General features: G+C 45.5%; 1 protein-coding gene across 1 annotated transcript in view; it reads left to right on the forward strand.

Moving 5' to 3' along the window:
• Positions 1 to 23,693, forward strand: part of LOC135378451 (large neutral amino acids transporter small subunit 2-like) — an 85,897-nt gene extending 62,204 nt beyond the window's left edge. The window contains exons 7-9 of the mRNA XM_064611498.1: positions 3,688 to 3,784; positions 5,753 to 6,080; positions 14,283 to 23,693. Of these exons, the coding sequence (XP_064467568.1) occupies positions 3,688 to 3,784; positions 5,753 to 6,080; positions 14,283 to 14,365 (508 nt within the window). The 3' untranslated portion in view covers positions 14,366 to 23,693. The remainder of the gene's footprint in view (positions 1 to 3,687; positions 3,785 to 5,752; positions 6,081 to 14,282) is intronic.
• The last annotated feature ends 300 nt before the right edge of the window (positions 23,694 to 23,993 follow it).

Genomic DNA, 23,993 nt, shown 5'->3' on the forward strand with positions numbered 1-23,993 from the left:
AAAAGGCAAAACAGCTAAGCTCTATTGACATGCTACACGAATATTTTAATAATTAGCCCAAGACTCATTTTGTTTCTGATTACTTGATTTAATGTTTTTTGTGGATCTCTTGGATGATCCATTCTTAACTGGCATGAAGCATGGAGTCTTGCCTCAATCTGATCTCACTAATGAATGATTTCACACTAATTGTGTGTCGTCCCAAACAGCACAGAACACAAAAGGATATGTACAACAACATGTTAAAATGGTTAATGTCAAGTGCCACTGTGGTTGCACAGTCCTTTGGCAAATTTCACTGCAAGATTTGTGCAAAAACGTCTGAGCAGACAAGTCGAAGTTACACGGGGATTGAAGCATTTCCCGTCACTCACTCTTGGCGTATTGTGTGTGACGACACAAAACAGTAGACGTCATAAGACTCTTCAGCGCAGTTAGAGAGCGCGGATATCAAGTCACTTCAATTTCCCACTACCTTAGAGGGAATTCAAATACTGCAGTTATTGCCCTTTGTTTGGTTTCTGTGTCTTCAATACACTATTTAGGAAATTGTCCAAAGTGTGCAAATAATTCATGCTCAAAGATAAAAATAAATAAATAAAATAATAAAACATAAATTAATTAACTAAATAATAAAACAAATAAGTAAAATAATAAAATAAATATATACCAAAAGTTTACAAAGTTGTGCAGACAACTCCAAATAACTGAGTATTGCAAAAACTGATTGTGCAATACGATAGTTCCTGGCTTTAGTTACGTTGCGAGACGTGAGCTTTCCCGGTCCTTCAAACCGAAACTTAACTATAGCCACAGTGCTCTCATCGTCACATGCGACCAAGCGGCATCGGCATCAACTCGGAGTCGGTTTTGAACTTGGAAACTTCTGTTGGCGTAGCGTCTACGCAGCCTGGTGAATTGTGTTTCCTCCTGCCCTTCAACTCTTCCGAACGTATAAAAATGTGAACGTCTTTTCATCTGTGTAGTGAGGTGCTTCCTTGTGCATTTTGTTCCTGAAGCTTTGCAGAAGCTCTATTACGGCAAAGGGGAAGCGGCGTGTGTAGAACACAAGTCGCAAGTTCCGAACCGGCTGGTATAGTGATGACCAGATATTTATCTATAGTTATCTGAACTGCATTCATGATGTGTACTCGTGCTCCACTCGAAGCTCTTAAAATCTCTAGTATTACCAACGTGATCTTGCCATGTTTACCTGATGCAATGATGCATGATATGCCTATGTTCTGTGTAAACGCTTAGAAAATACTGATTTGCATCGCATGGTTTCGGTTCGGCTCTAGTGATCCCTGGAACAGAAGCATTGCGGTGCTAGTCAACTCTTTCTATCAGTCAGTTTAACTACGTATGCAGAAACATATCAAACTAGGCGTCATATAATTACGGGAGCTTATGTCTGGAGCCTGAAGGCTTCGGGAAATATTTTTTTCCAAATTCGGGGGTGAAAAATCGCAGAAATAACCATATGCTCTAAATTCATGCGAATTCTGGGTAGAAATCTTCCTTTATGCTAAAGTTCAGGATAAATCTGACTCTATTACTCAAACAAACTGTGCAGGTTTCATAGAAATGGTGATGTAATTGCGTTTGCTGCCAAACAAGCTAGTGTGCATCTTTTCAGTTCGTTTTCTTCGGTTTGTTTTTGAGTAAGTTTCGGAGAGGGCAATTTTCTTTGTAAAAGAACTAATTTCACCCTAAACAGGCAACCTTCAATATGGATTGTAGATTCGGGGAATTAGCTGGTTAAACCCTTTCAGGCTCTACTCATGTTGATACAGCATATGCAGGAAACATCATGAGACCGCAGGGACACCAACAGTCTTCCGCATAAGAGAGGAAAAGTCTCAATTATGTGTTGTGTTAAGTCAGTGGTAATCTTTTTCTGTAAGTGTGATGAGCTTTTGGAACATTTCCTGCTTTTAGGTTCAAGAGCTTGATTAGCTTGGCGGTAGTGAAGTAAAGCAATCTACACGAAAGATACTCGAGTACCTTCTGACGAACTGCGTTGCTGCAGAGTTCAGCTGGGTTGTTCAAAAGGGCAAGCGGAAGTTTGTGTGGCAAACCTGTTTCAGTACAATTGCCTACTTAATCTATGCCTCCAATATTCCTTGGTGGCAGTTACTGTTTATACTACATGTCAGCTCTACCCTGTGATATCTTCATGTTAGGATGCGAGCAATTTTCACATTTTTGGTGTACCAAAGTGCCTGGGCTAGCTCGAATCTATATGCCCTTTATGGTGCTGGTAACTTAATTAACCGCCTTCGTTACTCAGGATACTCACCCACTTAGATGAAACACCAGTTCCTACATCAGCTGCTCATTCCAAGAACTCATGTTAACTTGATACATTGTTAACTAGCTCATTGCCAGGTGATATACAGATGGGTTTTTTGAGTGGGAGTACAAAATATTCAATAAAATGTTTTGTCACAGTGAACAGGCTTGTGTGATGGAACAGCTTGCATTATAAGGTGTATACACAACATACGGGGCAGGGGGGCATACTGCATTAACGTTCTGGAGTGTCCAGAAAAACATCCTGAGATGCCTAGAAAAATATCCTGAAAATGTCATAAAGGACGCCACCAGGATTGCCCAAACCAAGTCCCCGGCTGTTGCAATCGAAGTACGAATGATGTCCAATAGTATGTCATCAGGACAATCCGGGATATCTTACGGACATCTGATTGTCCAGTTGGTGACATCATATAGACATCCTCAGGATGTGCCTTGGTTGTGTGGGACCGAACACATCGTGATTGATTGCCGTGCATATGCTGAGGTGCGAGAAAAACACATTTGACACTGCAGAAATCGCACGCTGGATGATGTCCTACATCCCAGAGGCTCTTTCACTGAAAGGTACTCAAAAACTCGCAGCCTATATCGCAGCCTAGTGTGCTTCCTCCAGGAAACTATACTCGCCCAATGGCTACGACTCAGAGTTTATTTGCTTACTCACCAATCCTAGCAGTGACCGGCCTACAACTGAACTTTTAACCGTTAGTATTTCAACATCTCATCTCATCCTAGCTACAATGTGACGCTGCCGCGTGAGTGAGGCCCACAACGGCAGGCCGATCTCACCACCATCACCACCACCATCACCACCACCATCACCACCACCATCACCACCACCATCACCACCATCATCACCACCACCACCACCACCACCACCACCACCACCACCACCACCACCACCACCACCGCCGCCGCCGCCGCCGCCGCCGTCCGTTTCTTTTGTAACCTTGCTAATGTCGAAGAGTTCATTCCCTTCCATGGCCTCGCATGCGATATATGGCGCACCATCATGTAGCGTGTATTCCCATGTCCTCAGTTCAGTTCAGTTTTTCTCTCTCTCGAGTACTGCATTCTCCATCCTTTCCCGGATTCAGTTCTGTGAATCTACTCTATTTAGTACGCAGACTAGCTTTATGGCGAACATATTCGTGTTTGGCAATAACTTACAGACGGAGCAAATGTAAAGAAGAGGGAATGACACGGATGCGTCACAAAATATCGAAACAAAAAAGAAAAGAGCGAGAGAGAGAGAGAGAAAGGGAGAGGGGCTAAAGCAAACACATCGTATTGCACGAATGCCAGGTATGCGGTCCTGTAATATGTTGGGAGCTTAATTACCGTGTATAATCAACCTTCTTGTTTCAGGCTGTTCTACATCGGTGCTCTCGAAGGTCATCTGCCCATGGTATTCGGGATGATCCACATGAAGTATCTCACGCCAACGCCACCGCTGGCCCTGTCGGTCAGTATAAACTCTACGCGGTTTCTCGTCTGACTCGTTACCGAATTAAACGAAAAGAACGTACATCTAGAGCCTAGTATAGAGTTGCAGGCAGCCGAGTATGCTACAGAGTATAACTGTAGCTGCCAAAACGATATCGCACTTATTTTCAGTGTAGGGCGACACCGTCATTGACCTAATCGTTTTTACCGGTCTGAGGCATGCTCTAAATTTAATGGTAAACCTAAATGCCGAAAAGTGGGATAAAAAGCATAGTGTCCGTTGTAAATTCTATCTTCATTCGCTATTTTTATTAAGTTCTATCTATCGCTGCGCCATCATTATTTATGCGAAAATGACATGTTTCGTCGCTAACGTTAGGCCTAGTGAAGACTGTGATCCCAAGATATTAGCAAGAAAGCCTCCTCTGATACGTAGGATTTCGCATTATATCGTTGAAGTTTTTTTATCTACATATGTCTTTGCAAAGTTTTGGTTCGACCTCCTTACGTTACGTTAGTCGTCATCTGCTACAAGGAAGCGGTTGTACCGTTCTCCTGGCCAAATACTTCTGGGAGCAACCATTTTTGCAATTCTGAGCCTTCCCAACATGTCTCTCTCCATACAGATGGCGCTGATAAAAGTGGACGCAAAATCCGTCGTTTTGGTCTGTCACCAGTGATATCCGTTTCAATCCAAATCCATTCAGTTTCTCCGAAATGGTGGCACCCAGTAAATAAGGGTGAAGTTTAAGTACTGGATGGATGTAATAGTAGAGAACTGCATTTCGACCTGTAATTGGCCAGAGAGCTCAAAAAGTGGGTGGAGCTCCAGGTATAGGCAGGTACCATTAATGGCCAGACTCCCTTTTAATACACGGCACGGAGGGTGCCTGAATACTAGCTCCGTGTGTGTACCCTTTGTAGAAACGAATGCAGCAAAACCGCCATATTGACTCCCACGCTTACCATGCATGAATGCTGTGTACCGATTTCACCAACTTTCTCAAAACTCCTCTGCTACGTATTTACTCGACCCTAAAATGTATAGTGTGTCGCTAAGCGTATAGTTACACTTTTGTGAGCGTGTCGCGAGCTGTGCATGGGAGTCAATATGGCGGAAATTCGTAATAGACGACGCGGTTGTCTTCACCCTATGCAGAGACGGCTAGTATTGAGGCACCTTACTGGGTATCACGTAAAGTGTGGTGATAGAGGGTGCGGGAGTGGAATGCGCAAGACGACAAGCCGGCGGCACAGGGTGGATAGTGTGGACGAAGTGCGTTGCGAAAAAAATGGACTTTAGTGTTGTCTCTTCAATCACACAACCAACATGCAGGAGGGGCTCTTGTATCGATTGCGTTGTGGCCCGAAACCTGGACACCACTCTCACCAGTGTTCCCGTGGCTACATACTATTGTGATCACAAAGCGCATTTGACTTTCGTCTCATCAAGGGTTGTACAGTGCACAGTACAGTGGACAAAAGTTTACGGAACACGCTTTCGTTCTTCAGAGTGCCACGCAAGCAGCGAATGCTACCGTACACACAAACAGGTGACTGGGTTACTTAAGCACATGTCCGTAGGTCCGTAAGTGTCCCATTCGCTGCTAGCGTGCCACTCTGAGGAGCGAATGCGCTGGAGTGTGTTCCGTAAACTTTTGTCCAGCACTGTACATACTACGCGTCCCCTGTCTTGCGTACTTGCAATACGAAGTCGTTCAGAGAAGATTGTAACGATTCCTAAACATCTGAACAGGGTTCGAGTTGCAGTGGATTTGTTAAGAGATGATTTCGAAATATTAAGGTATTATATTTTAAGAACTCTAAAAACACAGGGAAAGAATCGTGTTAAAGTCTGCCCACAATGCGTAGCCAAACAGCTGTCGCTGCATTTCAGCTGCGGGTACCAAAGGCTACCCGGAATTGTTTCGATAAAGAGTTTTGGGTTACCCGGACTCCTCATAAAAATTACTCCTTCCTATTTCAGTGTGCTGTGGCTTTGTTGATGTTTGCAACAAGCGATATCTACGTCCTCATCAACTACATGAGCTTTAACCAATGGCTCTGGGTGGGCATTTCTATTATGGGAATGCTGTGGCTACGATACAAGAGGCCGCGTATGCGTCGACCCATCAAGGTTCCTCTCATTTTTCCGATCGTGTTCCTCATCATGTGCTTCTTCCTCACATTCATGCCCCTCTACGCGAAACCAATGGAAGCAGGATTTGGCCTCGTTATCCTCATCAGTGGTGTGCCCGCCTACTTCATCTTTGTCAAGTGGAGTGTCAAGAACCAGTTTGTGCAGAATATTTCGGGTAAGTTCGTCAGTGTCTGAAGCCGGCCTCGGTAGCTCAGTCGGTAGCGTGCAGACTTGATGTGCTCAAGATCCTGGGCTCAATCGCCACTGTGGGCGGTAGCACCTTGCTTTGAGTTCAGGCGGTCCAAGTTATATGTAGTCCTAACCTGCGGCGCGACTAACTTACATATAAATCTACGCACATTTAATATTATTTTTAATTAGCGGCTGCGCATTGGAAGACCGAAGTTTGCAGCAAATAGTACAAGGCTCGTTCAAGGTTGACCGGGCTTTGATTTCTTTAAATACAATGGAAAATTCGGGAAGCACCAAACTACGTCAGCTTTTAAAAGCATTGATCTCGCACATCTAGACACCGCTGCCATCGCTGTTGTAACTCTTCGATGACGTAGATAGAAGTGGGCTGCTGTCGAAGCCACTGCGAGGCGTCTTTAAAGGGCTTTATTTGTGTGGAACGTCTTCTTCTAAGGTGCTCTTTAGGGAGCCAAAACAATCGGTAATCGGTTGGGGCTAAATCTGGGCTATAAGGGGCATGGAGGGAAACCTGCCAGCGCATTTAGGCCAGGGTGACTACCGTCAAGTTCGTCGTGTGAGGCCGGGCATTGTCATGAAGAAGAATGACCCTTCAGGATAACATCCCAGGCCTTTTCTTGCGAATTGCGTTTCGCACGGAACCCTTTATCAACGTGGAGTAGTACTGGGCATTAATCGTGACTTCTTGCTCCAAGAAGTCCACATGGATGACACACCCCGCATGTCCCAGAAGACAGTTCCCATGGCCTTCCCAGCAGACTGCTGCATCTTGCTTTTGTTTGGTGGCGGGGAAGCCTTACGTCGCCATTCCATGCTGCTGCTGCTTTTTGCCTCTGGGATAGAATGATGCACCCAGGTTCCATCGCATGTGATGATTGCAGTGCCGGCGTCTCCGAGGGGGGCAAGGGGTAATTGCATCCCCCCTCCCCTGAGCCCGCCTTAGGGGGCGACACAAAGATACATTTCGGGCAGCAAGATTCTTCTTTAGGACAACCGAAGAGAGAGAGAGAAAGAATAATACGATAATAATAATAAATTCTCCACTTGTCCCCCCGGTGCCGAAAAGCAGAGGCCGACCCTGGGTGATTGATTGGAAAAATCCGTCCCTCTCGGATTGAAACCGGTTAAGCAGCTGCTCAGAGACTGCCAAGAGCGCTCCTTTCTGGTCACAAGTGAGGTGTCGGGAAACCCATCTTGCACAGACTTTGCGGAACAGTAAGTGCTCGTGAATGATTGTTTCCTCACTGGCGACACTAATATTAAGCTGGCCAGCGATGTCCAGAACTGTTACTGGCTGGTTCTCGTGGATGGCTTGTGCAACGCTTGCGATGTTCACTGGCGTGACTGCAGTCGGACGAACGTGTCCATGCGGTTCACTCGTCACCATATCCCGTCCTTCGCCAGACTGTCTGCAGCATTTGTACACATTCCCTTTGATATTTGTTTCCCATGCTGTGTTGCCAAGCTAGTTTGAGGTTCTCCTTCACAAGCAACTTGATTATACATCCCTGTTCCGCAACTACAGACGCACTGCTCCCCGCCATGATAGCTGCCACTGCTGCCGCTGCTGCACGTGCAACTGACCCGAGAACGATTGCACTTCGTGCTCCTAAAGTTTTATTCAATTACATTTACTTACTGATTTTTCTCGAGCAAAAGTCTCGGTCAACCTTGAACGGCCCTTGTATTACAGAGAGACTGGCCTTGAATGAACGGTGTTTCAAAGCGCAGTCAACAGACATCGGTGTGCGACAGAAAGAAGACGTCGATGAAATGAATGATGATGCGGCGCATTGAGATAAGCAAGCTCTCCCGCTGGTGAATGTCATTCGCGAGCCCCATGAAGACGAAATTAATTACGCTGCGGTCTGTGGAGTGTGTATAGGAGCAATATGCAGACGCCCATATGGTTTTACGTGCCGAATCGGTAGCGAATGGAATACACAGCAGTGAGGAAATGACATGTCGTCGTGTACAGCGCAGCGAGCCTTTGTTTACTTTTGTCGCCGTCGGTGAAGATCCATCATCAAAGAACCTCGATAACTCTCAGAATATCACCAGCATCTGGTATTGATACAGGTACACAGCAGAGTTCATGACCAACCGCTAGCTTCGAGATATCACGAAATTTTACGGCAAAGCATGCACCTCTTAACATGGGAAACGTGCTGCGGTAATACGCACAATTGGAATCATTTATGGCCTTCGCGAGGAACTGAGGATCTTCTTCCTTGTCATTGTGTTGCGTTTGAATATTCTCCGTTCGGAGGTCGCACACAGCTAAGAAGAGAAGAGAAAAGTAAAGGCATGTCGAGGTGCTTGCCGCCGCTGTCGTTGGCCTTGTTAAAGCCTATTTATCCAATGTTATGTACATATGACTTGTCCAGCCTACCACGTCATGACCGAAGCAACAAACCCTAATCACTGAAGGGGGGATGACAGAAGTTGAGTCTGTGCTTCAATTCATGACCTTCCACACCCCCTTTGTAGAAAGGAGTTGAATTCAACCATCCTATTTCCAGAATGGTCCGCTATGAATCTGGGCATGATCCAGGCTCGTCCGAGGCCAGGAACCAGCCCAGTAATCCAGCCTGGGAAATCGAGTGGAATATTTGCTCGGGATGATGGCGTAGTTTACTTTTATGCTCAACTTTGCAGCCGAATTTACAAGATAAACCATTACTTACTGCCAATGTCATCTTCTTTCCAGTAATGGAGAAGTAAGGGTCTGTTCGCAATTAGTGTGGTGCTCAGAGCCCATTGGTTTGTGACAAGGGAATAATACTTAAGGATACACGACCCCAGAGCAAGCCAGTGCCTGTCTTCAACATTGCAGTGATTTCTTCTTACTATAGCAAGCTATCGTGTTCGTCGTGCAAGCAACGTGTTCGCGACTTGTCGCTCTGCAACATAAATTGTGGGTGCAGCAGCGTCTAATTGAGATTGCTGCCAACGAGTGTGTAGGTGAATCATTGATATCAATTGGCATAACAGCATGAGGCAGACCTATTGATCCTTGCCCACATATCTATAATTGTCACTGCATATACCTACAAACCAGGGCATCAAGGGGTGATGCTTAAGTGGTAGTTTATTATGGTGGAGACACATAGCACAGGTCACCGTCATCCCTGGTGCACCGCCTAGAGAAGATGGTAAAGCTTACACCCACTTAAGCCACCCACCCACTGGGTTACTATACAGTGTGATGAGAAATACACTCTTTCTTATCAATGCGTATCTTAAAAAAAAAAAAATGCTGTCTCTTGATCAAGAGGCAGCCAACCTGCAAACAGGTACGTTTTGTGTTCAATCCATTCCCAACAGACGCCGATTCCGTTCTTCAAGCTGCTTCAGTCGAGGCAAGCAACAATATTTCAGTTAAAACGGCGAACTTTTATGCCAGCAATTTATGCCAGCAATTTATGCCAGCAATTTATGCCAGCATTTTATGCCAGCGGCAAGCACCTCAACATGCCTTTACTTTTCTTCTTAGCTTTGTGCGACCTCTGAACGGAGAATATTCAAACGCAACACAATGACAAGGAAGAAGATCCTCAGTTCCTCGCGAAGGCCATAAATGATTCCAATTGTGCGTATTACCGCAGCAGGTTTCCCTTGCGTTAAGTCACGTTAAGAGGTGCATGCTTTGCCGAAGCTAGCTTTTGGTCATGAACTCTGCTGTGTACCTGTATCAATACCAGATGATATTCTGAGAGTTATCGAGGTTCTTTGATGATGGATCTTCACCGACGGCGACAAAAGTAAACAAAGGCTCGCTGCGCTGTACACGACGACATGTCATTTCCTCACTGCTGTGTATTCCATTCGCTACCGATTCGGCACGTAAAACCATATGGGCGTCTGCATATTGCTCCTATACGCACTCCACAGGCCCCAGCGTAATTAATTTCGTCTTGATGGGCCTCGCGAATGACATTCACCAGCGGGAGAGCTTGCTTATCTCAATGCGCCGCATCACATCGTTCATTTCATCCGCTTCTTTCTGTCGCACACCGATGTCCGTCGACTCCGCTTTGAAACACCGTTCAAACATCTCAGCGCACAACCGCTGCGTACTCTTCGTTGGACAACAAGCACCACCGCGCCAAACAGATAGCACTGGCGCTGCCTTCCCAAGCAAGCAAGCATGCGTAGCGTACAAGGCGGCCGGCGGCGCCCGCACAGCGGCATAGGTCGGCAGAGAAACACAGCTGCTCCGTTCGCGTCTGCCTCTTCATTCTCCTCCAAGCAGCTGCGTCCTTTTCCTCCCTGCGCTCTGCTCCTTAGCAGATCTAAATACGCGTCCTGGGCCGACTTCAGGGGGAACTGTGCCGACATTCGTATAGCTTCGTTTCAAGATCTTGCAGGAAAACATTTCTTCCATCAACGTAAATTTTAGAAGCACCAGCAGCATGGCTGAGCGGGTTAAGGCGTCCCGCTCGTTGGTGGGAACCAAGGTCCTGCTGAAGACTGTGAGGTGGTGGGTTCGAATCCTACCACAGGCTGTGCTGTCTGAGGTTTTCCCTGGGTTTTCCGAATACTTTCCAGACGAATGTCGGCACAGTTCCCTCTGAAGTCGGCCCAGGACGCATACTAATCCCCCTGTCCCCTACTCCTTCCTTCTGGCCTCTCTCAGTCTGTCCACATCTGTACGCCGCTCATAGCCACAGTTGCTTCGCGGTGCTAACACGCAATAAAAATAATAAAAATAAATAGAAGATATATAGCGAATGATTTCTGAGGCGTCAGAAAGAGGAGATCAAGTAGATTGAAGCAGGTTGAGGGTGATAAAACAAACTTATCCAGGGTGTTTATTTTTATGCGTTACAGATTGTTTTATAAAGAAGTTATGAGAGTAGTGTAGATGTCGTTTCTGCAGCTGAGTTGTATATCCAGGCGGACATCCTCTCGAAGAGAATAAGTAACTACGAGATGACTAATACCTTAAAATTCATTAATTAACTCTTTAATTAGGGGATTTCGGGCAAAAGCGACGTAAGAACCCTCACTGAATAGCCATTCCATTGTAAAAGATCCTGAAACGTGCACGTGTGTTGTAATATTCATCGCCGAGTTTTGCTATGCATCGGGAGCGCAGGGCGGACAGCGCTCCTTTCACATCACAGGGCCACGTGCTCTGGAGCGATGGAGATGATTGGAGTGGGTGCTGATCTGCTGGCCAGATAAACTGTTTTGCGGTTCAGATAGACCTCCATCGGCGAAGGTCATGCGCTCTTGTAGCGCGTGGTTTTGGTTTCGGTTCATTTGCATAGCGAATATTTCACGGCACGCGTTCGTTTCAGGATTTTGAAATAGACTGGCTAAGATTACTTCAATGGAGGAGCTCGCCGGGGATTTCGCTAACAAGTTTGGCGAAGGCAGAGACATACCTTCACAACTATACCCTCCCGCCGCAAAGTACGCCCTCGGACCTCGACCTTCCCTTTCCGTCGTGCGAGCTACAACACGTACCGAGACACCTAAGGGCAGAATCGGTTGGCATTACCTTCCAAGCTTTCTGAAATCTCCCAACGTGCGGTACCCAGGTACCTCTGGAATATATCAACAAAACAAATTGAAATATCATGCGTCGATCATATTACGCAAACTGATTAAAGCGGAATAATTTATTCACTTCGGAAGTTTTTTTTTTTCTTTTTATTTAGAATGACTACAAAAAGGAACCTTGAGCTGAAGTCCTCCAGCATTCCATGTTTTGTAGGCACGCAGGAGTTGGACAGCACAGCAGCAGCACGCAGTCGTCCTGAGAAATGGTTATATTTCGTTTGATGTCAAATACACAATACATACGATTCCACACTTTACTGTGCCATATTTTCACCAAAGCGTAGTTCATTATCCCAAAAAGCAACGCAAAAACCACAATGGATCACCGAAATCGAAACTATGTGATGCTGCGCTGCTAAGTTTCGAGAGAAGCCATCGAGAACGGTGTCATTCATGTTGAAATGCATCTATGAGTAACGTTTATCAATGCGAGGAATACCACAACAAGAAATAGCACTTACCCCTCGATGAATCGCTTAAAAATGTCGGAATTCCTCGAAAGTTTCGGGAGCACGGCCAGATACATTCGTTACTCACAGCGAGGGCGACGGGGACTCCGACAGTACAAACACGGCTAGATGATTGAGGAACATCATTGGCCAGATTCGAAACTGTCGGTCACGTGATTGCAACACTCGGCGCCTGGCAGTCTGGGAAGAGAAATCCGTTGCCGCACTCCGGTCATGTGACTGATTATCGTGAAGTGATCAGATCAGCATCGGGGAGCGATCCTATATTTTGGTCACATGACCAAGATCAGTCCAGACCGGGAAATGATCAGAGCAGCATTGGGGAGCGATCCTATATTATTGTTTGCATGACCAAAAGCAGACCAGACCGGGAAATGATCAGGGCACCGTCGGGGGACGACCTTATCTTCTCTTGCGCTCTACCTCCTCAGTTCCCACACCGCTGGGAACCAGTCGGGCACTATCGCCCGTTCAGGAGCCGAAGCCCCCATTGCGTTCCCATTCTTTTCCCGCGGGTTTGTGCTGCCTGGGGACGCACTATTAGATTTCATTTCCGACGTGGACCATGCCACAAACGCACTGGTGTGCCTTTGACAGCGCCATCGACTGTGCCTTGGACACGGTGTCAACAAAACTTGTTACGCAGGTCCTCGATTCAGCGAATATGAAGGAGATCGGTGGACCTGTGCTGAAATCTGTAGCGAACTATGCGTGGCTGGTGTCAAGAAGAAGAGCGTAGTCTTTGACACGGTTGTTCAACACCTCGCTGCGGAGTGCCTCCACAAAAACCATAATCAAGTCACACACATTTACACAGATGCTAGTGCTGAAAAACACACAGCAATAAGTGCCACCGCACACTGTATCCACTCGCCTAAGCTCAACTGGGCAGAAAATCTACCCAGGAAGCTAACACACGCGGAATAGCTGGCAATAACAGAAACTCTTGAGGCTGCAGAAGATGCGAACCTTTCCAACATTGTCATCATCATGGACCCACGGGGCGCTATTTCTTGTATCAAGTACTACTACGAAAGACGCTGCTTCGCATCAAATTCCCGGCTGCAAATAGCACGGCTTCAATCCCAGGGCACTGCGATATCGCTACAGTGTATGCCTCCCCATTAGGACATAGCATGCAATGACCACGCTTACGCTTCTGGCTAAAACAGCTACAAAAAATCCAGTGAAAGTCAAAGCTCCCCCAAGCAATTTCTGCTGCACGAACTCAGGTAGTATGTGCGGATGTTACACTCTGAAAAGCAAACGAGATACAGACATGCACGACCACTCTGTAACTTGTGATTTCTCAAGGGCTGAGGCTTCTGTCCTCCTGCACATCCGATCTGGCAGTGTCTAGATAAACCGGGGTTAGTATGCGTCCTGGTCTGACTTCAGGGGGAACTAGCTGTGCCGACATTTGTCTGGAAAGTCTTCGAAAAACTCAGGGAAAACCCCAGAGAGCACAGCCGGTGGTAGGATTCGAGCCCACCACCTCGCAGTATTCACCACGACCTTAGCTACCCCCAACGAGCGGGACGCCTAAACCCTCTCGGCCATGCGGTTGGTAATTAGAGAGTTAATTATCTTCCGGTAATCTTGTACTTGCATGCTCTCTTTGAGGGGATATCCACCTGGTCGTAGAGCCCACATGCAAAAACGACATACGACATGCCCATACGACCCCCGTGAACAAAAAGAAATAACAAAATAATGGGTTAACTTACCAGCTAAAAGGGATCAAAGTGCCATGAAAGCTTTCTCACAGTATTTGGAACGTCCAATGTTCGTGTAATGATCTACTAAATTGCTGCGGCCATCACTCAACTCTGAAACCAATGGTCGAACCACTTGCACAAACATAGGCTTTTCTTATACCTGGCTTCATCGTTGTATACTTTCCGCCACTGGATTGCTCCAGACGCTTTAGTTCTTTCTTATGTTTTCATCCTTCCTTCATCATCTTCACATAATGTTCCACGTGCAATGGGGTAGGGTACCGCACCACCGTGGTGAAACACCCCTTCTCATCGTCATCATTTATTGTTGTTGTTGTTGTTGTTGTATACTTTCCGCGTAACGAATTTTGTGAGTTTTCGGCATTATCATATTTTATATCATTACAGAGTGGCTCACTGTCGGGATGCAGAAATACATGGAGGTTGTTCTTCCTGAACAAGAGGAAAAGCTACTCGAAGAAAGCACTTGAGTCTGCAGTGTCGTCACCAGTACAGGATACACTATTGCATTTGCTTCATATCATGCGGGAACTTGGGCGAAAGGAAAGTCCTTCAACGTGTGTTCAAGCCTCTGGAAAATATTGAGGGTTTTTCAAAAGTATTTTTATGTCCAAGATATATATACATATATACATCATGCGTATATACTTGCCCATTTGGGCGAACGTTGGGTACAAACCAAACAGTGACACATGAGTATGCTTTGTGTATTTGAGGATTTGGTAGTTAGTCTTTGTACACCTGAATCTGAGTTTTGTTTACATGCCTTTTTATATGCACAGTTTCTCAGACATTTGTAACGCATTTTCGGCTACAACTTTCCAACTTATTTAGCGAGATAATAATGCTGAAAGCAGCTATGTTTGTTACCACGTTTACAGCAGGACCAATTATTCAGGCTTAACACATCTACCTCTACATGTGACTTGGGCCAAAATATTTTTCGATGTGTGAATGAAGTATTTTTAATACAGCGTCATAACTGAGGGTGAGGAATTACATGTGTTACAGGTGAGACAAAAGTCCCTGAGAAGGTCGCGAAATAAATTATTCTGTTGTGTCGAGGTTTGTTAGGGTTTCCTACGATTAGTATATCGAGTATCTGTCAGCCAGCTGACATTGTGTCTAGATTTTCTCAGCTTTTTTTTTTTCGGTTACGGAGACTCAGTTACTGTTTACTGATGCACGACCTTCAGTCATTCATGTACAAATAATTGTAACCCGTCTGAGCGTATGCCACTAAACAGTCAGTGTGAGGTTTCGAACCTGGGTAGTCTTGGCATCGTAAGCTATCATTAGCACTACGTGGCTACGGAAATAATTTTTGTCTTTCTCTTCATAGACAAAAACTAAATACGCTTTGTGTACGTGTGCGCGTTTACAGAACAAATTTTTACTTCTCTTATGCTGGTTGACTCACCACAGCTATGAAACTCCACTGCTGGTTTTCGGGTACAACAACAGCTGGTATGGACCAGAGCCCATGTCGGGCCACAAACTTACACATTTCTTTTCCGCGTTCGAATCACCGTCATCACCTTCGCTTTTTTTTTTGGTGACAGATAGCTCTTATTTGCGTGAAGCACCACCATCCTTTCCCACATATTGGGTATGTAACAAAAGGTTTAAAATGCACTCACATGAAATGTATCAGGTACAGAAAACAGATTATCTGCTTGTTTGTTACCCTGACCACGAGGGTAACATAATTTAGTAAGAGTAACATAATAATGTGCTTCCTAAAATGTCGAAAATAGGGTTTGTAACCGAACTACGAGAAATTAACCTCATGTTCAAGCTCTTATATCTCTGCACGAATACGTTGGAATAAAATTCCACAGGTGACTAACAAAGATCTATAAGCTACCTACCTATGTAAAGTTTAACCCAACCCAACCCAACCTAACTTAACCTAGCGCAACTATTCTTGTGCACTGCCACTTTTGTTTCATGTAAGCTTTTTATCACTCATCTACTTGAGGAGTTGATTAGAGTACATTCGTTACTGAGTCAGCAAATTTTTACATCTACCACAAAATTATGACTGACCAATGTAGGGATCACTATTGCTACAACAGTCTCATAGAGACCATCCCGAACACACTAGAGCCTGGTTTGAGAATCTTCGTACTAACTTAAAAAAAAAAGTTATTGGTTTGACATGCTTGAAATTTGGACACATCGAAATCGTTCATAGCTGGGTTATGGATAGGGTTCCGGGTTTTCTGATTTATTCGAGAAAATCCGCTTTTTGAAGGTACGAGAGCTCACCAGGAAAAGCCAGCCTCTGATAGGTTCCCAGTCAACCACGAAATGTAGAATCAACGTTGAAATAACATTGCGAATTCTACAACAACAACAACAAATACGTAATGATGATGTAGTGAGATGTTCATATATTACTTTCATAGAGTCTGCGATAGCGGGCAACGTACGTAGGAAACTACTGTTTATTATACGTTGTCTATTGCTAATACTATGTTAGGATTGACGAGACTGATAGATTATTGACGAGTTTCGTTTCCTTTTATGACGCGATTTTTAAGAAAAAATCTTCCCGGAAACAGCACCGCAAAGGATACTGCCCCGACACGATTTCTCCGCGACAAGGAAGGATGGGTCTCTTGATCCAAATTGAAGGCGCAGCATCTTTCACTTAAAGGGACGGCGTCGTACCCCCTGTCCATTGTTGAAAATGGAATACTGCGAGTTTACCGCACGTAAAGCACGTCACGGTCATTAAATAACCGAATTAAATTGATAAAGATTGCAGAGCATGCCGCGATCTGTGGTGGCAACAATAAGAACGGTTACGTCACCCTGCGGGAAAGTCCGTGATTGGATGCAGAAATCATCTGCTTTTGCGCGCGCTAGTGCAGCGGCGTGAGCAGACGACTTTCAGAAGTGACTGGGGATCGCGGCAACTCTTGTACATTTTCTTTCAGTTCTCTAGCGAAAAACGCACATTCTAAGAAGTGGCCCACATGCTGGTTTAGAATAACTATGTCAGTCCTCAGAGACAAGTTAAAAATCGCAGGACAACCCCCCACACAGTCACAAATCTGAAGTCGCCCGTCATCGGGCACGCGCGGTCGCATTACAGCTCCGGCCAAAAATATATTACACTTACACTCCCCGTTGTACACTGATCTCATTTCGAACTGAAGTGTCGCTGATGACGTACATGCAGAAGGAGCACGTGTTTATTATAAAACCGCATTAAATAATAATAATTGGGTGTTTACGTCGCGAGACAACTGAGATCATGAGCGACGCCACAGCGGTCGGTCTGTGGATTGCTTTTGCCCACCTGAGGGTTCTTTAACGTGCGATGAAAGCTCATCACACGGCACCCCGTATTTAACGTCCCTCGCGGAAGACGGCGTGTCTAAGCAACTTGTACCCTGCCACCAAGTTGCTGGCGTCCTCGGCCGGGTTCGAACCCGCGATCTCGAGTTCAGAAGGCGAACACGCTACGGTCCGCACGGTCCGCATTAAATACTCTCGGAAAGAAAACACGTGACTTAGCTTCCACGTATCCGATTATGAGCCACATTCTGGAAGACACCACAGTCAATGCACGGGCTACATTCTCCGCTCGCGGAGATATACGACTGGGCGTCCCCATTTCTAGAGCAGAGGGGAGCTTATGGGGATAGTCGGTCCTTCTGCAGGTTTCAATTGCCATGACAACGACGACTTACCCGCGGGCCGACGTTATGCGTGACGTTGCATGAAAGTGAAGCGCAGGTTTCGTTGTCTGCTATCACGGCACGTTTCGACAAATTCCTCGAAAACGACTTGGTTATTGTGAATGAACCTTTGACAGTTGTATGTGCACATGAGTTGTGAGTACTCATGAAGATAGCTTTGGGCTAAGTTTCGGAATCGCCCGGGCTGTACGAGACCGTCCCTTTGACAATGCTGGAAGCATCTGAGTGACGCGGGTGAACCCCGTCTTTGCCTCGAGGTACCTCGACATTAGAGTCTCTGGACAAGCTAAGGTACCCTATTTAGTGCCTCTGCTGTCAGCCAGTTTCAAAGTATACTAGGGAAACGCCCGCAGCGTTTAGGGTTTTCCTTACCCTTTCTCTCTGAATCATGTTTCATCTCCTCAAAGTGGGTGAGGGAACATTCAATCCGCCTTCTTGAAAGAGCAGCTATAGTCGTGTTCAACTTAAGAAGGAAAAGAAATCTAGACCGCCAGCTCTCAAAATGTTACTGCGCCGCAGATAGGATGGCTGGACACAGAGAAGTCACGCTGCCTTCCGCGCCAAATAATGTAATCCATCATACTCACTCTGCTTCCGTATTGGCTGTTAAGACTGGCCGCATGACACTCCCTGCCACTCTCCTACTGATGGCGCATGGTGGCGCTACAGTATTTCTCCTGGCGCGCTATTGCGTCTCCTTATCTCCAATGACGTATGCAGTTCATGGAGACTGACTAGATTTATTTGCTGCATAATGTAAAACCCCGAGACTAGGGAACACGAAAGGACATGTTGTGTCTGTCCTTTGGTGTTCCCTAGTCTAGGGGTTTTACATTATGCATCATCTTCACCAGATCGCTTTCTTCCTAGCCATTTTTTCATTTTAGATTTATTTGCCAACACGACTATAGTTGTTGCAACGCGGATAGTAAGATCGGGCGCAAGCAAGAGACTGGCCTAGAGACTATGTCAAGGAATATCCAGATTTCGAGATGCTCACGTTGCCAGTTAAGTGATTCAGATCCAGATGCCGTTGTCCGTCGCTTTTTTTTCTTTCCTTTTTTCGTCAGTGACCGTTTTTGCGAGGCCGCTTCTTGTTGAGAGTCTGTCATTTCGAATATCTGATACCAACTCAGCTATAGTAATATAAACGACGAAAAACTCCGAATTATCGGAAGATAATTAACTATGAAGAAACACCCTCCGAATATGCCAAAAATGAACTTGGAAAGCCCGAGACCCTAGTTATGGAATATTGTGGTAGAGGGAGAAGCTTTCCAAAATTCCTCCGACACGTCAGTCATACTGTGGGTAGGAATGGCTAATTTCTTGATACCCTTTATAGAGGGACTTCGTTGAGAGATGACAAATGAGCTGCAATGTATAGGCAGCTGTCCTCACTCACGGAGTTTCATGTAGGCTCTTTAAATTCTCGACGCCTGCTGCTGTAACCAGAAACTGCTATTCAAGATGTAGTTACGAGCCAGAGCTACCATTATGGGGCCGAGCTGGACGTATCCCAAGTCCCGTACTGAAGGGAGCATATCACCAGTACTTGTTTTATGTTACCTTGGTATCGTACTCGATGCTTTTTGCGCTGAATATTTGTACTCTGTCTTTAATACTCTTTGTCGGTATTTGGTGCTCGGCACTTTCCTCCCCTTAGCGCGCATTTAACGACAGGGACAGCCTTCTTGCTTCTGTGTCCACTGGAAGGGGCCGCGCCCCAGGTCATGCCAGATTACGGCAATAGACGGCTATCTGCATCCACGTGAACTTGCATTTAGAAGTTTTACAGCAAAGAAGGTCATATTGATACAGGTGAACGCGGATAACATTTACAGTATCCCCATCCGCACGGTGCTTCCGCATGTAATAAGGATCCGCGACCACATCTGCACTCGCTTATTTGCGGATGAAATGTGGATATCGGCGCGCAGGCGCACAGGCGTGCGGTTTTATCTGCATCTCTCTCTCTCTCTTTCTTGCAAGAAATCCGCGCGCCTTCGCGGATATCAACCGCACCCGCGCACACCTCTGGTCATAGACACGTAGAAAATCGGAACCGCGAATATCGAATCTCACCCGGCGATGACATCACGGCGAGCAGCTCCGCCAGTGAGGGGCCGTGGGAGAGATCACGTGCTTACGAGGACCAATGTAGGGATGGCGGAGGCTTTCGCTGCTCTGACGTCAGAGCCCGACCCGGAAATGTGTTCAGGTGTTTGTAACTAGCAAAACACCGACACTTGGAAAATAGTTTTTGTTTCTTCAATACTCTGGTGTTCAGTACAGTGCATGCATTATGAAAGAACCACACACATACTGTATATGAAAGTGTCACAAAACCTTTACGATAATTTCTACTTTTCGGGGAAAGTTGCGACATCCCAGTGACATGAAATACGTGTCGCTGATTCATGTATTTTCTAATTACACATAATATGTCGACATGTTACATTTGGGAGTTGTCTTCCCACTCTACAAAGAGGCAACATCATCGTGGTAATAGACGGTTATGCACCGGAGGGCACGTTGGCTTTTGGGAGAATTTTAGTGGTTTCACGTATAATGTTTGCGTTTCCGCTTTTACGTGTGCTGCAGCAATACATGTGCTTTGCCATTTCAGTTTATGAAACGCGTGATGTACCCTTTAAGTGTTTTATTATTTTAACCAGCGTGGGTCGTTGGTTGTGTCTTTCACGTGACAATATTCCCGAGTATTTTGGTATTTTATGCGTAGCATGTGTCATAACGTTGCACATGATGCAAGTACAGGCAACAGTTGTTGTGTACTGCCTACACCAAACTGGAACAGCTGTCTAGTGTTGCCTAATATCGATTTCAGTGGCAGAAGGGAAGTTGTCATCAAATGGTAATCGAAGCTGTTATAGTTATATCCATCAAGCTAAAAAAAATGCTTGTGATCTTGGCCGATACATAGGCATCTGGAATGTACTGCTTCTGACACACTTTTCTGAAATCTTCCTTCCGAGGTATTGGCTTCTGGCCCGTATTGGATTGGCCACCCCCAAAGGAGCTGTACCATTATTGTGTTTTCCGTGTGGGCGGTATGCCCACACACGACGTACGACTCTATTAGCGGAGTACGAGTCTATTAGTCGGAGGAAACAATCTTAGTACTCCTAGACATTTCAGAAACCGCGAGCTGTCGATTTCGGACAAGTATCTCGCAAGCAGTACCCTAGGTACAGCTCTATAGTTTACACATTCTTTCAAGCTAATGTATGTATGTGTGGTACGGGGTAACAGGAACTATTGGTCAAAACGCAATGTGATTGTACTTCATCGCTCATTTGAAGCCCAGGCTCATTCACACATGCGTTTCAAAAAGCGGCGCCGCCTCAGCGTTCGCGGCGCGGAAGCTAAACAAAACATATTTAACCTACAACCTGCCCATTCTTTTTGCACCATGTTTACCATGTGATGCTCAGTTCAGACAGAGAGGCACCTTGGCTGGTAACTGAACTATGTCTTTCTAATTACTTCATGGGGGTTTACCGGTCATCTACAACAGATGCATTGTAATATTACATTCATGTATTTCCACTGCTGCCCATCACTGTTTACTAAAGAACTTCAGCCAAAAAAGTCAAACATATATGCCGTGTCTCTAACGCAGTTGCATAGCGAAGTATAGCTTGCGCTTAATTTGTCACAGCACGTCTGCTGTACAACATGTGTGGTGAAATTTCGTTTTTGGAAGAGTCTTCTCGCATCCACTGAAGGTTGCCTAGGCAAAGTGCTTAACGATGAAAGATGAAAATCACTGAAAAGGTTAGCCAGCTGTAGGGATCGAACCCACATCTTCTGGATTGCCGGCAATCCAGAAGATGTGGGTTCGATCCCTACAGCTGGCTAACCTTTTCAGTGACTTTCATCTTTCATCGTTGATTTCTTAGGCAATTTGAGGCTTTGTTTGTATCTGTCCCTTCTATGTTGTTCCAGCCTCAGAACATCAGTTTATCTCTTGTTCAAAAAGTGCTTAATTCTCGTTAATGAACGTTTCTGTTTCGCTAATTAATTGCTTATCCGATGGAAGCTACTGCGTATGTGAAGCCAGTGATGAGAATTCGTCTGAAAAAAAGAAAAAAAAGAAAAGAAAAGTAGCTACTTGTGTTTTCTGTTCCCAACTTCTTTGTTCTGTTTGTTGTTCATCTCACATCTGTAGTGCGTGAAGAGCTCCTTGTATTTTGGTTGCATTTATGAAATTTCCTACTTTCAAGACTCGGCAGATATATTTCACGTTTAACAATAGCGCTGAAAGCGCGGTAACGATTTCCATCTTTGTGACAGAATTTTTACTGACACACTTTTCCTTAACATTTCAAAACCTGAACGGGGAACTAAGGTGGCAAAAATTATTCTCGCGGAATCAAAAAGTGATGTTACCTTGACACCAACATAAAATGAACGCGATCCACTCGTTGCGTTGTTCGTGATTGATAAGCGAAATAAACCGCAATTTACGCTTGCCTTCTCCTTCTCCGGAAGTACGATAATGCGGATAGGCCTCTGCTTGGTCCTCCTCAGACGATCCCCCGCGATGATTAGAGACAACGTTTGAGGATACCAATGGGAGCCCGCTCCTCATTGTCGGCCTTCTTGAGGAGGACAGTAAGAGGGATATTGTATATTGTGTTTTTTTTTTTTCGGTCATAAACCACGGACGGCGCAACGGATGGATCGCGTTCCTTTTGTGTTGGTGTCAAAGTAACCGCATCTTTCAGTCCGCGAGAAGAAATATTTGCGCCTTAGTCACCCTTGAACAATTTAAGGGGGTGAAAATAGAATATAGAATTTTGCAACATCAGCCAAGTTGTGGCCGCATTCCATCTTTACGTAAATAATGTGCAGAAACACCTCGCTCCTAATTCAATCTCATGATTTTACTTCACAGGGGAGGTGGCGTTCTGCGGCGTGTACGCGTAGAGTACGAGGAAGCAAAAGTGCGAGCAAATAATATCTTGCTGATGAATGTATTTTGCCGCGTGTTGTTGTATCTCCTCTCAGTGTGGGAATGTGGGAAATATTTAAATCGAATTTACTGGGGTTGTCAAGGCGAAGCTTTAAGGTGTCGCTACGGACTATAGACCTCGTGCCTTCAGAATTTCGCCAAATTTATCGCAGAAAGTTGTTTCTCTATAGGTTATGTTCGTTCATTCAACTCGCACGACCCGTGAGTCGGAGCCGTGACATATGAGGGCAAGCGTGCGTCATCGACCCGCGTCGAGAAGAAAGTCGTTGGGAGTTGACTCTCGGGCATCTCTGTTGTTGAATCTTCCAGTTTTGGAATAGAAGTCACTGCCACGGGGATAATGTCACGAGAGCCACGCCATCGCATTTTCGACCACCAAGAGGTGACTCTCGAGTTGCTCGAATCCATTAAACGAACACAACCTATAGTGAATTGGAAGCATCATAAAGTGAATTTCTAGTTTAGAGAAGTATGAGAAGTATGATGTCACCGGATGCTCAATCTACCCTCGCGTCTGTCAACATTGCCCCTCGAAGATCGATTTCTGTCTCCTCACCACAGCTGCTGGCAGTCTTCCAACGTCGGACGGAGAGCGGAGACCGGGAAGATGTCCACGCTGTTGCGAGGAGGCGGACTCGGGAGCTCTCGATGACGTCACCTACCCCCCAAGAATCCGATATTACGAGGTTCCTGAGTCTGAGCGAAGTCGATTTTAAAAAAATAACATTAATATCATTTTTTTATCTGTAGTGTCACTTTAAGCTGCCGTATATTTCGTGAGAAATGTTGTAATATGTTAGGATTCAAATTTGTGTGGGCATGATTGCATGAGGTCCCCTTCTATTGACACCAAGCGAGAAAAGTGTGTTATGCAGGGGAGGGGCCTCGATTGTGTTTTGTTAAAGCCACCGATCAGCAGTTTGAACGATGTAAAATCTGGTAAAACGATGGTTCTGGTGTGTGTATCACGGATCTCAGCTCGGACGACGACTGTTTTATTTGACAAAAGTGGTTCAGGTCACGCATGTTGCTACCTTTTTATGTATACGTGCGTTGTTTTTGTTAATAAAGTAGCAAAGTATTGTACAGTGTTTCTTGTATGCTACTGGGTGTCAAGATTTTATTAGTACTCTGATGTGTATTTGTTAACGGGTATCGAGTGTGTGACCTCTGCTTGTGAAACTGGGAGCTTCTCTTTCAGTTGCATACGAAACCCGACGTCGCCAGTACTATAATCCAGTCCTTTAAGAGAGTTGCACGATCCTGCGAGTACTGATGACTCCGCAGATGTGGGAAGAAATGATCATGGAATAAATGATCCCGAGCGAGCAAGGGTGCAAAAATTGGTCCCGTACATGCAAACGTTCCCCCGTCCCCTATGTTCTG

This window comes from Ornithodoros turicata, chromosome 1 (genome assembly GCF_037126465.1).
Source record: "Ornithodoros turicata isolate Travis chromosome 1, ASM3712646v1, whole genome shotgun sequence".
Taxonomy (NCBI): domain Eukaryota; kingdom Metazoa; phylum Arthropoda; class Arachnida; order Ixodida; family Argasidae; genus Ornithodoros; species Ornithodoros turicata.